This window comes from Phaseolus vulgaris, chromosome 2 (genome assembly GCF_000499845.2).
Source record: "Phaseolus vulgaris cultivar G19833 chromosome 2, P. vulgaris v2.0, whole genome shotgun sequence".
Taxonomy (NCBI): Eukaryota; Viridiplantae; Streptophyta; class Magnoliopsida; order Fabales; family Fabaceae; genus Phaseolus; species Phaseolus vulgaris.
The window spans coordinates 48534219-48550319 of NC_023758.2; the positions used below are offsets into that span (position 1 = coordinate 48534219).

The 16101-nt window shown below is 32.5% G+C and overlaps 3 protein-coding genes across 4 annotated transcripts; 2 read left to right on the forward strand and 1 right to left on the reverse strand.

Moving 5' to 3' along the window:
- Positions 1 to 5234: 5234 nt before the first annotated feature.
- LOC137812940 (uncharacterized) lies at positions 5235 to 7351 on the forward strand. The gene is made up of 2 exons (XM_068615199.1): positions 5235 to 5726; positions 6981 to 7351. The coding sequence occupies exons 1-2, from the start codon at positions 5484 to 5486 to the stop codon at positions 7137 to 7139; spliced, it is 402 nt and encodes a 133-aa protein (XP_068471300.1). The 5' UTR covers positions 5235 to 5483; the 3' UTR covers positions 7140 to 7351.
- Positions 7352 to 9095: 1744 nt separating this feature from the next.
- On the forward strand, positions 9096 to 10719 carry LOC137812939 (F-box protein SKIP28). Its single transcript, XM_068615198.1, has 2 exons — positions 9096 to 9537; positions 9821 to 10719. Exons 1-2 carry the CDS (start codon positions 9190 to 9192, stop codon positions 10427 to 10429), a joined length of 957 nt encoding a protein of 318 aa, XP_068471299.1. The 5' UTR covers positions 9096 to 9189; the 3' UTR covers positions 10430 to 10719.
- LOC137812937 (glucan endo-1,3-beta-glucosidase 3) lies at positions 9778 to 15121 on the reverse strand. Of its 2 annotated transcripts, XR_011081304.1 has the most exons (5): positions 14815 to 15120; positions 11556 to 12809; positions 11262 to 11289; positions 10730 to 11094; positions 9778 to 10615 (listed from the first exon to the last, which is right to left on the reverse strand). XR_011081304.1 is itself a non-coding variant. In XM_068615194.1 (4 exons), exons 1-4 carry the CDS (start codon positions 14876 to 14878, stop codon positions 10944 to 10946), a joined length of 1497 nt encoding a protein of 498 aa, XP_068471295.1. In that variant the 5' UTR covers positions 14879 to 15121; the 3' UTR covers positions 10677 to 10943. The 2 variants fall into 2 exon arrangements, 1 of the variants encoding a protein (XP_068471295.1); XM_068615194.1 differs by lacking the exon at positions 9778 to 10615 and having other exon boundaries at positions 10677 to 11094; positions 14815 to 15121.
- Between the last annotated feature and the right edge of the window lie 980 nt (positions 15122 to 16101).

A 16101-nucleotide genomic window follows, 5' to 3' on the forward strand; every position in this document is an offset into this window, starting at 1 on the left:
CTAAATTAAATAATAATTTAAAGATTAAAAAATTATTTATATCTAAAATTATTTTTATTATTAATAAAAATTTATAAAATAATTTTTAAATTTATATATAAATTAGTTACCTAAATTTGGTACTAATATTTAATATAAATTAATTTAAAATATAAAATAATAAATAACTAAAACTTTAATAACTAATAATTAGATAACAATTTAAAAATTATTTTATAAATTTTTATTAATAATAAAAACTATTTTATATATCAAATCTTTTTTAGTTTATAAAATAGTCTTTTATTTGTTTACATAGATGTATTTTTTTATAGTATCAATCATAAAAAATCAGAATTTTAAAAATGATAAAAGCATATACAGGATAATTGTAATTTGCAAAAAGTTATATGTCATTTAAAATTTTCTTAAGTATTATGTGTTTTATAAAGAACTTGTCATTTTATTTTTCTTTAAGTAGGTTATAGTAATTTTTTCAATAATATTTGATTTGATGCAGAGATTATGCAATGCCTGTCTTTTGGGTCCTAGCAAAGTTACAGTATTAATAAGAAAACAAAACTGTGGCAGCCATTTCGTTCCTTCAAATGCTAATTTTTGTTTTTTTATTTCTTCGTCCGTCCACGTGAGATGACCAAAACAAGACATTGACATTCTCTTAGTTTTTTATTCACCAAAACATTGTTCATTGCCTTGTGCCAAAGATTATCGTGTAACTTCAAAAACCTTGGATTTGACATTATACTCAAGCTTAATTAATAATAAACAATCAAATCAAAGCAACAATAAGTACCATTTACTGATATGGATACTGATACGACACTGACACGAATACGGAGATACGTATAATTTCTAGACAGAAAGACACAAATCTATATATTATATAATTATGAATTATATAAATTGATAATAAATATTTATGTGTATGAGTATGTTTCAATTTTTTTTTAAAGCAGAAAGATGTTTTTCATGACTAGTTCAAAAAAAATTGTTTCTTATTTCTATAATCATAATAAAGATTTATACAATAAATTTGAGTTTTTAAAAAATTATTGTATTTATCTTTTTTAAAATTGTGTTAAAACCGTTCAAGAATTTTCAGAAATCTAACAAATATTTTTTGAATTGAACACTTCACCGACAAATGTCCTACGAGTGTCGACACCAATTCGTGTGTCTGATACAAATACGTCATTTAAGAGAAGTGTCCTAGCCTCATGTACTATTTCAAAATAAATGGGTTTGAGTTTTTAATGAAGGGGTAGCTGTCTTATGTCATGGTAGCTATGATCAACGTATTTTATCTATATTGAGCATTACACAGCTCATTATTTTATTATTATTATTATTATTATTATTATTATTATTATTATTATTATTATTATTATATTTTTATTTTTATTTTATTTTATTATTATTATTTTTTTTGCTCACTTACGATTATTGATATTCCTATATTTGTAAAAGACTGATGATACCAAATGCTACTCTTTAATCACTCTTAAAAATAATTTACATTTTTTGCCTTCAAACTTGTTCAGGCCCTTCAACAATGGCATCAACAGGTTCTTTCGCGTCAATTGTGATTGCTTGTGCAGGACATATCTGATAAAAAAAATGTATTATTTAGAGAAAATAACAGTGATATAGATGCTCACTCAAATGACAGAAGGGTGAGAAACAGGGAAAGTATGATAAGGAGATATCAAACATGGAGAAGGAAATAAGACAGTGGAAACGTTTAACAGACTGATATATGTTGTAATTATTGCTCGGTTATCTGGGTAATTCAGGATTTGTGGCAAATGAGATTTTAATTTAAAACTATAATCACTTTTTTTAGTCACTGATTTCTCTCTTACGGCTCAAAACCTATTTTTAAGACAGAATTATCACCCTGACATGTTACTTAATCCTGCAATAAATGAACATGTACCAGTGCTATGTTTAATAAATTCTCTTTTTCTTTTGGCCTTAGCAGTCACTGAATTTAGGTACAAAAGTTTGATGATCTTCCAAAGTAATGGGCAATAGAGAACAAAGTACTATTTCTTACCACGATAGCCATGTAACATGAGAAGATCCAACTTTGAAGCAAGTGGTTTACTATGATAGTGTTTGTAGTGTGGATAAAATGTCCTTTTCTGTTATTGGTTCTACCCTTTTTAAGTGAAATCAAAATGCAGCATTTTTTAACCTCATGCCCTACTATGTTCTATTTTGGAAATGCACCAAACAGAACACAATCCATTTGTTATGTTCCACCCTGTTTTGACATGTTTACCAAGCAATACCTAACGTGTCTACTAAACACTACCTATATGTTGATAGCTGAAGTGTATCTGAAATTGAAACTCTATTAAACTCAATTTATTGTTTTTGTATGTAAGTGCTCCACAAGCATATTCATTCCATGACTAGATTATTGAGTACTTATGAATGCATTTTCGTTGTTCTTTTTTCTTGGATAGACGGTCATTTTGCCTCTAAGATTACAAGAACGATCACTTTAGTACTCAGAAGATTTTAACAATCACTTAGTCCCTCAATAATTTAAAACTCCATCATTTAGATCCTTTTGCCATCATTTAAAGTGTCAAGGAACCCAATAATTGTGTAAGTCTCTAGATCATGAGAATCATCAAATTGAATACAAAACATCATTTCTGTATTGTACTACCAAAACTTGCTACATGTTATCTTGAACTAGGGTTATGCTTTCAGCACTCTAGCTCAAAAAACTGTTCTGGAAATGATATGTTGCTGTTTTCTGATGCTTGCAATCCGTGATATTTTGAAAGACCCGGCTAATGAGCCTAAAATGGACATGCAATTACCTTGAGGATGCTCCTGATCAACCAGAGTGAGCTTGTTTATTGTGATTGCACTTTATACACAACCTCCAAGTTTTGGTTATACCTCTGAAGATGGTGTACTTTACGTTTTTGAAGGAACCATGTATGCAAAGTTAGTATTTGCTGGCAGATGCAGAAGATCACAAAGACCACAATATTACTTTGAAATTGTACATAAACTAGGACATTTCAAGTGGGAATGTCAAAACAAGGAAAGCAATCATAGAGAGACTTCAGAAGAAATGTTTCTCATGGCTTGCGTTTGAGATGAACAACTTTTGCAGGACGATTGGTTTATAGATTCAGATTGTAGCAATCACATGTGCAATAAAAAGGAATGTTTTCCAGATCTTTATGAGCACTTGGAAGACAGTATAAAGCTAGGAAATAAAGCAATGTTGGGGTGAAAGGCAAACGGAATGTTGGAATACATATTGAGAATCTCTAATTATTTTAATTATTTTAATGGAACCATGACGAATGAATCTACATTCAACATTCTGTTTGTCTTTCTAAAAGTCTTGTGATTATATATATCTCTTAAAAAAATATGATATGTTTTAATTATCCACTATCTTTTTATGTGCTAAGTTTTCCTCTCATTATCTATATAAAGAAAACTTGTGAGGAGAGAAAGACAAGCAAGTGAGAAGAGCAACATAGAGAATAAATGAGAAAATAGATATTTATCATGTGAGATTAGAAATCCTAGTAAGAAATTATTGAGATATTGTATTTCATCCTTATTTAGTGAGATTGAGTGTTATGCTCACAGAGAGAGTGAGAAAAACAAATATTGTAATCCTACTATTATAGTGAAAACATTTTTTAGATTAGGATGCGTGTTTTTATTTCTCAAGTTGAGAAGATTTTTTCGTTAAAAATTCTCAGTAACATTATTTTAATTTACTCTATTTTTCTTTTATTTGCTTATTACTTTCACTGTGACATTTTTTATCTACACGAGAAAAATTAATTCTCACTTTTCCAACAATACAAGTGATAATTGAAGTTTTGTATGTGCTTGATCTAAAGAATAACTTGTTAAAGGTTGGAGAACTTGAAGAAAAGAACAACAGGTGTAAGGTTTATGATTCTGAGAGAGGTATTATTATGAACTTTGTGATGTCCTCTAATCTCATGTTCAAACTAACAGCAGTAGCTCTACCTCTTAGTACTATAATCATTATTTTCTATCTTTATTCTTCAACTCTCTATGCTATCAGGCACATATATTTATGTAATCATTTCATATATACATGAAAGTGATAAGTAATGATAACATAAAACAATTATTAATATATACATTATTTTAAAGACTAAATACACTAATGATGTAGCTTGATAATGTATCTCTGATAAATAAAAACGTGTTACAAAAAGATTAAACATAAAGTACATATACTAAGTATTTTATTAACATACTCTTAACTAAAGTTAAAATTTCACATAATTTCCTATAGATGTAGCCTAGCCATTTCATAACTTCCTCGAGCTTGCGGAATCACACATTAGTTACGATAAACGAAGTTTTCCATTGATTTTCTTAGCAGAAAAAAAATACAGTGTGTACATACTGTTCATAGCCACTGGGAAACTTCTACTTTGACCAAATCCACGACAGACAAGAGTGGTGGACATGTTCCCTCTTAGCAGGTTTTGTCAATGCTAGGAAAAGTAAAATTATTTATTGTTAGTAAAATGAAAGAAAAAAGAAAAAGTAAAAAATGATTGATTTTGCATGACTGTATAAAGTAGATGCATCCAGCATCATTTCCTAATTCCCATAATGTCTTTTAGTTCAAAAATTGCAGCCAAAAAAGTAAAGCAAATGTATATACTATAAGTAGGACAAATTAAGATAACAACTTCCAATAAAGTATAAAAACAAAACCACACCCATATAAACTATTCCTGCCAAATATAATATAACACCAAATTTCATGAGTGGATTACACTCTTATCATACTTTTAGGTTTAGATTCACATATACTTGGTGTATAAATCCTTATACAGACATTTTAAGAATATTTTAACTCTTATACATATATTTAGGAATGTTTCAACTCTTATAAAAAAATAGTTAAGGTGAACCTGTTTAACACCTGATCTACGAATATACTTCGAATTCTTCAAATCATCCAATTAACTTTTATGATATATTTTGAAGAGTTTAAAAGTGATGTAAAAAAATTACACAAAAAACTAATTATAAAAATCAATGAACTTCATGATGTGGTTTAGTATCCAATGTTTTCAGCATATCAAAGTATTGATAAACTAGAAATTTGCAAAGTGTCTCTACGCCTTAACCAACGAGTACACGCACACAACAACAAATGCATGCATTAAAAGAACCACCGCAACTCAAAAACCAATACCAAACCTACCAAAGGCACTCGCACTACACAATACTAAACATAGCATCTAAATTTTGTTTCCGTCTTAATCTCGCCATACTTATTCCCTCTTACTTTCTCTTTGTTCCTTTACTCTCTTTGGGGCCCCTCCAGGGGACAATAGAGTGCAAAGGGTATTTGGCACTGCTTTATCTGAGAAAGTAAGAGTGCAAGAGAAGAAAAGGCTTTGATGTGTGTGTGAGTGATGAGAGGGTGAGTTGGGAAGAAGATGGCTGGTGCAGAGGAGGAGCTAGAAAGAAGAAGCAAGTTCCTTAAAGGCTTGATACAGAAGAAGAAAGACATAGAGCAACAAGAGCAGCATGATCACCTACAACACAGTAACCTTCGTGTCAGAGCTTGTGACATGCCTCTCCCTCTTCAGAATTGTGCCTTTCGTTGTGCTCGTGATCTTCTGGATTCTATGTCACCAAAGAAGCTCGATAGTAAACGCCTAGCCCTTGCACTTAAGAAGGTTACCTTTCTTTTTAATTATTGTTTGTGTTCATTTCAAGTGTCTTGTTTTCTTTACAAGATCTGTTTCTGGTTCTGATCTTTTGCCACATACATGGTGTGAAATCTCAATGGCTAGTTTGCAAGCTTTTGAAATATGAAAAGTGGTCTGATGTGACAAACCGTTATTTTAGCTCTCCTATGTTTATTCTTCTTCCTCAATGTAGTACTTTATGTTGGTTGTTTGTGTTTGATCTTCTTGATCACAAGTCTTTGTTGTTAATTTGCTTCAAAAAAACTAGTTGGCACGACCAATGGTTTTAAAATCACAAGTTTTATGAGTCAGTTTTCATTTGGGGTATTGGTATTTTTGTCAATTGAGTGAACATCTATGGAAGGGCTAGTTGTTTGGTAATTTCAAAATGGAACTAAGCTTGTTTGAAATTGATCTGCTATTTTATCTTTCTTGCGGGCTGTGGCAATTGGTTTGCTGAAGGAAGGCTCTGTAGCTATCCTATAGTATACAAACTAGCTTGTATCAGAAGAGACTGAAAATGGCACGTTAAGGGTGTTTACTTTGAGTATAGAGATGGCAAGAAAAGATATTGAGTAGACTCAGGAGTTGCCTTATGAGGCTTCACCAGTTTTATGTTCAATTTTATTGAAGAAGACTTAGTTTCAATCAAGTGATAAAGTACGAGTATCATGAAGAGTATGGTAACTCTGTGGTCCAATGAAGATTGAATTATCTTGTTGGTTAATGTAGGGTAATGAGCCTAGACCCTATTATGACTTAGTAACAGCTTCAGTGGCCTGTGCCTGAGTAGGGTGTAGGGTGATGGGTTTGAACCCGATTGGTCTGAACCCGATTATGTAATAAGTGGATCGGTATCCAAATATTATTTGTTGTACTTTAGGGAATTCTAAATTAATTAGTCTTAGTGACTGAATTAAAATAGAATCAAGAACTATACGATGGATTTTATCAATATATACTAAAAAAATAGCAGTAAAAAGATCATCTTTTACACATCAATTAAGGGTGCACTCACAATCTTTGGATGTTCTGTGCTCTATCCTTTTGTCTAGTACAGTTAACAAGACTCATACTAATAATAACACAATGAATAAGTGGAGGATCAGATGAATCTATATAACACAAAGCATAGTCTATTTAGTTGCAGAATTTAAATCTCACTGCTCATTTCATTTCCTTGTTTCTGAACATTTTTTGGCATGCTTGAATGGCTCAGACAAAAACATTCTTGTTTTGCAGGAATTTGATTCTTCATATGGTCCAGCATGGCACTGCATTGTGGGCACTAGTTTTGGCTCCTATGTAACTCATTCTGTTGGTGGTTTCGTGTATTTTTCCATTGACAAAGTTTATATCCTTCTATTCAAGACAGCAGTTGAACCATTAGACCATTCATAACTTCCACATGCAAAACTCCTTGGAAACTTGAAATAATTTAGTATTTCAAACCAACTGAGTGAAATTGCAAATTGTAAAATTTAAAGACATTTGTATTCTGTGAAGTACTTGATGCACTTCAGTTTGGAATGGGAGAGCATTCGAGTGTGTAATTTGTTGTGAAAGTGAAAGGATACTCTTTCTTCATCTCAGAAATAGATAATTTTACAGAATTCCACTCTCAAATTCACACTTAACACTTTGGTACGTTACACAAAATCTATTATCTATCTGAAACCTGTTTCAACACAATGGATCTTTATTTTCTCAGTGTTAGGATTTTTCTCACACCATGCCAGTTATAACTACATCATTTTTCTGAATTATTTTTACCCTAGATCATTAAAAAGATGTGAATCCCTTGGTAGATTTGGAGATGAACAAGAAATCCTAAATCATTTATAGAAATAAACTGGGCTAGTCCTAAGAAGGGAATAAAATAGCATCACATCACTTTTAACCCAAAATTTTAAGGTGGTGTTTGTGAATTTTTTGTTTATAAGCACTTTCAATTAATTCAACTAGAGAAATTAATTACTTAAAGACTTAAAAATATTTATGTGATAAAGTGTGTTTTAAAAAAAATTATTAATAAATTTAAAAATGACCAAACCTGATTATTCAATGATCAACTTGTTGGCATGTGTTTCGGCGGGCTAGCCAACCCCAATCGCTTTCATATCAAAGTTAGGTTGAACTCTTTGGTTGTTCATAAAAGAATAATATAAATATTTCCAAATTCTTCTTTTTGAGATTTATAAAATTACTCTTGTAAATTGCTATAATTTTATTTATTTTTTAAATTGAATTCAAATAACATATTTTACATAAATAATTTTAAACATTCTATATTATAAATTATCTTATAAAATTATTCATCCAATATGAACCTTAGATAAGAAATTTTAAAATTTTCAAAGAATCTGAATTGTTTTTTATTTTCATTTAGATAAATTAGTTCAATTTTAAAATTACTATCATTTAATTTCTATTATATATATAATTATTTTCATAAATTTCTAAAATTTTAATTTTAAAAAATTATATCCAAACAAAATATTTCTATGTAAAATATTTTAAATTTGAGGAAGAAATGATAGTCAAAATTCCAAAATTCAATAAGAAGATGTTAGCTAGTTTTGTTGATAACGTTCTGGAAAATAATATATACTCACAGAGGAAGATGAAGTTGACAAGATGCAGAAGGCATCAGCAAATGTTGATGAGAAAGTTCTGGAAACTAATATAAACTCACTGTGTGACAATGGTAGAGGAAGATGATGCAACTTGCCCTTAGAAGAAATAGAAATAATTTATTTCTTAATTTTTAAATAGTAAAAAAAATAAAAATTAAATTATTGAGATTACTTAAGTGCACAATATTATACAGTATTGAAATTTGTAGGTGAAAAGATATGTAAACAGACTGATACGATGCGGATACGGACATTTATACAACATAGACACTAATACTGATACGATACGGTCATAAACACTCATACGATACGGATACAAACACAAATATATATATAATCTTTAAATTATAGAATATGGAACACAAATCTATATATTATATAATTATAAATTACATATATTGACAATAAAAATTTATGTGCACAATATACTTTTATTTATTTTTAACAATAAAGATATTTTTAGTTCAAAAAATTTGTTCCTTATTTTTATAATCATAAAAGAAATTATACAATAAATATGAGTTTTAAAAAAAAAATATTTCTTTTAAATTATATTAAAATCGTGTTATAATTATAAAAATTCACACACCATTTAAGAAACTGAGTTTATTTAAGTGATAATTATACCTCCATAGAGAAGGGGTAAAGGTGGGATAAAGGGAAGTGAAGATTTGTGATGTGTGGCTGGCACACCTTGAACCACATATATAGTTAACGTGTCATACTGAGATTTGATTTCGTGTCCCTTGCCAACTCATTTTATCTACTACACTGATATTAAAATATCAAGTTTTGATTTCGTAAGAGAACCAAACATGGCAGAGGCATCCAAGGCGGTTAGTTTAACAGTTGAGCAGGAACAACATGAAGCAGAGCCTCCTCACCAGGCTATGTTTCTAGTCTTGACATATCTTCCTGTGTACGAGGTTGTGCTCATGTCTCAGGTTTGCACATCACTCAGGGATGCAGTCAACAATGACATATTACCATGGTTGAATCTTACTGTTGAAAAGCCTCTCAGTTGGCGACTCAATGATGAGATTCTACTGAAAGTCACCTCCAAAGCCAATGGTAGGCTCAAAACTCTCACTCTCATCAACTGCATGCACGTTACCGACGAGGGGCTCCAAAGGGTCGTGGAACAAAACCCTCTCATAAACAAGGTACCAATAAACTTTTCATGGTTTCCTGTTTTATCTGAATGAATCTGTGAGGTTCGGTGTAGTTCTTTATCAATTAGGACAATGTAAAGAAATGTATGGAATTGAGTGTTAAACTGGCTGTGGATTTTCTGTAAAATTAATTGAAAATTGAAAAACTACTTGACAACCATGTCTAGATCTTCACATAAGCTAGAAACTGAATGCATATAGGAGGAAAAATCAGGTTTTGCCAACATAGTAGGATTGAAGTGTTGTCTCATTTATGGTTTCATTTGGGGTGCAGCTGCGTATACCAGCGTGCACAGGTATAACCCCTGAAGGAGTTCTAAGAGCAGTGGAAACACTATGCCAAAGAAGCAATTGCTTGAAGACCTTAAGTATAAACGGCATTTACAATGTACAGAAGGATCATCTTGACATGCTTATCATGAAGCTGGGAAAGAATCATCCATTAGAGGAGCAGCAAAAGCAGCAGCCTGTCTACTATCATGAACGAGGTCGCTTTTCGGTATTTAAGCATGAAGAGAGTCAACGACTTATTGATTTAGAGATATGTCCCAGGTGCTCTGAGGTGAGGATGGTTTATGATTGCCCCAGAGGGCACTGCATGAGGAGGGAATGGCCACTATCTCCATGTAGGGGTTGCAAATTTTGTATTCCAAGGTGTGAAAACTGTGGTGGATGCATTGAATCCGGAGAAGTGGAAGAGGGAGCTTGTGAAGATATATTCTGCCTTGAATGTTGGTTACAGCTTCCCAAATGCAGTTTCTGTAACAAACCATACTGTAAGCAACACACAAATTGGTGGTGCACTTCTTCAGACTCTTCACTGATCTGTAAAGTTTGTGATGAAAATTCTCACGGATATACCTACACTACTGATGTTCTATAATGAAGTACAACTTCGGATAAGTTTCAACTATTATGCACCAAGCCATTAAGTTCCTGTAACTTGTATAAAGCTTATGGCTGATGAATGATGATATTATTTGCGTTCCCGAATGTACTTAAAGGTTGACTGTTGACGAAGGCTTTCCCTAAATCCATCCAAGTCATCACGAAAGAGTCAATTCATCAGCTGTGTACAATGTCAAGATCATTATGCCAAATTATTCCAAATGATTCCAGAGACAAAATAATTCAAATTCAAAGAATAAAATTGTTATTCAAAAGGAAAAGAAACTATGCTTACAGCAATGATGTCAAATAATTACTGTCTGTTTGTACAAAATTCAATGGACAACTCATTACAATTGCTGATATACATGTTGATCAACTGGGCAACTCAAATAATTTTTAGAAGGAACTCTAAATAAGGTATGTTGCGATGCAATCTTGCAGAAGAAGGTTGAAGAGAATGCCTCCATTAATTATATTCCAAAGATGGACAGAAGATGGGCCTAGTTTTACATAACTGCAAACAAAAATAGAACAACCAGACCCAACGAGCTTGTGAAAAAACCACCATTGTAGTAATATTGTGACAAACAGCTCGAACTTGTGGAATTAGATGGGGCCAGTGATGTGCCATTTATTCGGGTTCCCTTTCTCCCGTGACTGTATTTCACCATAAATATGAAACCAAAGAAAGAAAAAAGATGTAAAGTAATTTAACAGCTTTGAGAGTTGAAAGAGAAGGATTGGGAATATACATTAATAAGACAGCACATATATTCAGGAAAGGAATGGCAACGAACAAAGTAACAGAGGCTCTAGAATCATACCTTCCTGGAAATATACAAGAGCCATGACCTGTAAAAATTGCAATGCAACAAACATCAGTTGAATTAAAATGCTAAGCAACTTTAAATAGAAAAGTGATTATGCAGACCTTCTTTGATATAGAACAATTCATAATTCATCTAATATGTAATTCTATGAAACCTGGTTATTGTGTTAAGGTGCAAGCCTGGATGCAAACATGCATGTTTACTTATTGCCTAGCAATGGTGTTCTAGTGAATGTACACACATTTGTATCCAACTCATATATTTATGTAGGAGTATGTATTGCCATACTTGGATCTGTGGTAGTAATAGATGCAACGCCTTTGAAATCACAACTACCGGGTGATTTATCCATCTTCTGATAATATGCATTGAAAGCATATGTAGAATGTGAAACTACATTATCCGGTTCATAACATGTTTGACCCTGCAGCAAAGGGGAACAATCTACCTTCCCTGGTCCACAAGCCCAATCAAGTGCTGCCTGTAACATCTTAGGGTCAGCATTACTCTTTGCGACACAAAAGGTTTGGTTTGTTGTATCATTTGCAAATATATTACCAGCACCAGTCAAGTGTAAGGTATACACCGGTTCTCCATTTGCATAAAATAGCCCCCAGTTCTTCTCCGAGAATGGACCTGATCGTAAGTCTTCATTATAAAGCTCATAAATATAGGTGCTAACAGCAATTCCAGGATGTTTTGGAGTCCCCGTATTATTAAGGACGTGTCTGATCAAGTTACTGTTGTAAGTGTTGGCATTATCAACAGTTGCATCAGGTTCAGATGAGTCACCTTTGGAGGGCCATCCTGACTCAGTCACCATAATAGGGATATTGGTGAAGTTCAAATCCAACATTGCAAAATAAGCAGCATCAACGACTGCATCAAAAACATTAGTATAATGCAGCAGAGTGTTGGAATCAACAGCTTCCTTATTTGGAGGTAGGGGACGGAATAAAGCATAATCCAGTGGGATTGCATCATTGGCCTGCTGGTAATCATAGTATGGATACACGTTGAGCATAAGATATGAACCTGTTGATTGCAAAAATTTAAGCATGGGAACCATGACTGGATTCCATGTACGGTTGAAAAATGCCTGGGAAGGAGGGAAAGAATCAAGGATGATAGAAGAAGAGTGCGGACTAGAGACTTTAATTTGCTGATCTAGATTAGCAGCAACAAGAGCAGAATGAATGAAATTTATGGCAGAGACTAGAATAGGGGCTGCATTTGGGAGTGTAGTTAGAACCTCAGATCCAACACATATGGCAGTGATGTTAGTAGAAGGGATATGAGCTATGACATTTCGAGTAACCCAGTTTGCTGCAGTTGCATTGGACTGACCAATGCCGAGTAACTGGTCATTGGGAACAGAAACGGTTACACGGATTCCTGTCTTGGCAAGTGCACGAAGTAAGGCTCGGTCAGCATCATAGAGTCTCACATGTTGGATACTTTGAGCCTTCAGAAGAGCAACAATCTCTGTTGGGCCTGGGATATCAGATATATCTAAACCAATGTTGACACCAATAAATGCATCTGTCAAAAAAAAGGAGCGTATGAATGAAGGACTTTCATTTTAACACGAGTTTTCTCAAAGTGACCATGTGATATTGATCATAAACTGAATAAAAAATGTCAGCAACCATCACCAACAAATAGGAAAGAGAAAAAACAATGTAATAGTTGTATAGCAAATCCAAACACGAAAAAGGATGTGCAACTTAGTGATATGGAGTAAATTACAAGAGCAATGAGGTATAAACCCTCAATCTCAATATAATGTACATCAAGTGGATAAAAAAATTCACTGCATTTTCAGAAAAAGAATATTAACAATCCAAAACAAACCTTCAGAAACGAAATAAGAGGACCACTAGGACATTATTTACTGGCACACGCTTACCCTTTCTAGATCCTAGATTTCTCTATAAAAATCTCATAGAACTATTGAGAACGTTTCATATTGTAACCAGTGACAACACCAGCTGGTCGGTGCCCAAAATTAAATATGCAACGTGACAGCCAAAGAAATGTATGTACTTCTAGAGAAACATATGGTTCAAGGAGAATGGGGAATGATTCACTTATCTGATAAGTTTGCTCTATAATTTTATTGTTTATAATACAAACACCACCTGTCTTGTGAAAAGATGTAGCCAGCTAATAGTAATTAGCGGCAGTGCTCATAGATGACCCAATTATTCATCAAGCTAACTAATAATATCCTTAGATACAATCGAATTAGAACTGACGTTGATACATCAACTGCATTGGTCATATTTGATCATGGAGACATGAGCCATGATAAAAGTTGAAGTAAGCTTTTATACCCGTCACTCCATGTGTTTCTTGTTCTTATCAGTAATGGTAGGACCTAAGGAAACCTAAGGAGAGCATTAGCTAAAAGATGTTTAAAACACTCATATGATGTTGGTTGGTAGGTTACACATTCACATCACCAGCACCTAGCTCTTCAACCAAAGATACACAAAGAGAAATTCACTTTAATTAGCAAGCTACGAACATAAAATGTTGAAAACAAATTTGGCAACTCGGTCCATGGGAACTGAAGAGGTCAGAATGAAGTGCCACATCACCAAGATCACTTTCTAACTACTATAATTATTAAATTCTAGAAGTAAAAATATTAATGGTAGGTTAGTTACACACAAAAAACCATATAAATTCAGGCGTATTTATGTCTTTGTCTTCAAATGTCAAAATCACCCCACCGTCCACTGTCCCTAAGGCTTTTTCAGGTGACATATGTGAAGATTTATTTGTTATTCTTCTGTGTAGCCTTAGTTGCCTATTCTAGAATGCACATTTTCATGATAATGCATTTATTTATAAATGGTAGGTGGCAGATTGTCCCATCTACTATTGCTGACCTCTATGTTTAACTTTCTGGGCTGTTCCACAGCTACAATTAGAGAAGTGTAACTATACTTTTTCAACATTCATATCAGGCTTTCTCAAACAAGGGTATTTTAGTCCATTTCTTTTACAAAATGCAGTTAACTGCCAAATGCAGCAGAGTAACAGTGTGTGATGAGCTGGGACGCAACAACATTGCTCCCACCAAAGACGGGAAAGGACAGATCTTAAGCTCTGTACAAAGTAAAAGATTTTATTTTATGGCAGAAACCCTTTACTTTGAACAAGAATAACTCAAAATAAAAATGAAAGAGACACTTACCAGTTACTAATCCCCCCTCTCTCTCTCTCTCCTCTTCAAATTTCAAAACAGTAATGTAAATGCAATCCAATACAGAAACTCATAGAGAAAACAATAAAACATTGATGAAATCATAAACAATAAAGAATTAACCAATGCCACTTTCAATGGGCAGGCAGAAAGAACTGACTATGGTAGGATGAAGCTGACATAATGAGGGAAAAAACAAAAACCAATGGCCAAAAAGAAGAAGAAAGTGAAACCCATTAGACATTAATATATCCAGGGGCATGCAACATAGATAAATTAATCAACAACAACTGAGTGTGAACTAAAAAAAGGAGCATAGATTCAGAAACTTACCCCCAGACCCAGATGCAGAAATTGAAAGTGGCAGCATGAAGAACAGCAGCAGCAGCAGAGCCATGAGAGTTGAATCTGCCCAGCAGTAGCATGAAAGGAGCACTGCTTACACTGAAATTCAAAGGAAACCCACAACAGAAAAACTGCAAAGAAGGGAAATTGAAATGAAAGAAGAGTAGAAAATTAGGAAATATCCGAGCCAGTGCGAGGGAAAAGCAAATGAAATGAAAGTTTGCTCCTTTTGAGAGAGTGGAAGCGTGTGAGGTGGAGGAGAAAGAAAGAAGAGAGAGAAGCATAACATCTCCCTTCTTTATTCAATTTTTTTACTTATAAATAAAAATATTATTTTAATAAATGGAAAACAAATATTTATATAAACAAACAACTATTTTTATTCATAAAGAATTTTAAAATTAAGTAATTTATATGCGTAAAACATTCATTAAAATAATACATCGTTGAAGATACTTGTGGAGGTAAAGGATAAAGAGTTAGATTTGCGCCACGTCACGATGCGTGTCTCTGTGTGGAATCCAACGGCTGTAATGCACGTGCGCGTAACTACAAAAAACGTTTGATTATTGTGATGGATACTTACATACACAGTAGTTGTTGTTTTTTTCTTGATTTAAATTAATTGTAAAGAGAAAAGGGAGAAAAAACAAGGTGAGAAGAATATGGGAAAAAGAGAAAAGATTGTGCACGAACTTACTTTCTTAAATGCATATTCAATTATTACATTGCTGAAAAGATATAGAAATTATTTAAGAGTTCTCTCTTCCTAACTGAATGAAAATATTTTAAATTTTTAAGAAATTTATCACTAAATATGAATTAATCACATGTAATAAAATATAACTATGCATTAAAATTAATTTATTTTCAGTACTCATAAGTGTTTTTCATATTAATTAAATGGTGAATAAAACTTTAAAAGGACATTAAGTAATTTCCAAGTTTCATCCTTGATATATTATCAGTTTTTGAGTTTGAAATTCTGTTACAGTTTTATCATTAAAAGAGTGTATTGAGGGAGAAAATGATATTTAATTATTTTTAATTTCAATTCTTAAATAACGTGAGACAATATTTGACGTACCAAAATATATATATATATATATATATATATAATATGATAAATATATATATCAATTGTTGCAAGGTTAAGATGTGAGCTTTTTGTTTTCTAAAGTGCAAATTGCTTTAGAAGAGTGTAATTTTCTTTCACCCATCTCTTAAATCAGAATATATTAATTGCCTTTATATTGTAAACTCTTTTTCATGCTT

Excerpts from the sequence above, each read along its gene's own strand:
- LOC137812940 (XM_068615199.1), top strand. The coding sequence starts at position 5,484 with ATGGCTGGTGCAGAGGAGGAGCTAGAAAGAAGAAGCAAGTTCCTTAAA. Across the intron at positions 5,727-6,980 it reads TAGCCCTTGCACTTAAGAAG|GAATTTGATTCTTCATATGG; the intron begins GTTACCTTTCTT and ends CTTGTTTTGCAG.
- LOC137812939 (XM_068615198.1), top strand. The coding sequence starts at position 9,190 with ATGGCAGAGGCATCCAAGGCGGTTAGTTTAACAGTTGAGCAGGAACAA. Across the intron at positions 9,538-9,820 it reads AAAACCCTCTCATAAACAAG|CTGCGTATACCAGCGTGCAC; the intron begins GTACCAATAAAC and ends TTTGGGGTGCAG.
- LOC137812937 (XM_068615194.1), bottom strand. The coding sequence starts at position 14,878 with ATGGCTCTGCTGCTGCTGCTGTTCTTCATGCTGCCACTTTCAATTTCT. Across the intron at positions 11,290-11,555 it reads TATTACTACCACAGATCCAA|GTCATGGCTCTTGTATATTT; the intron begins GTATGGCAATAC and ends CAATTTTTACAG. Across the intron at positions 11,095-11,261 it reads TCTTGTATATTTCCAGGAAG|TCACGGGAGAAAGGGAACCC; the intron begins GTATGATTCTAG and ends GGTGAAATACAG.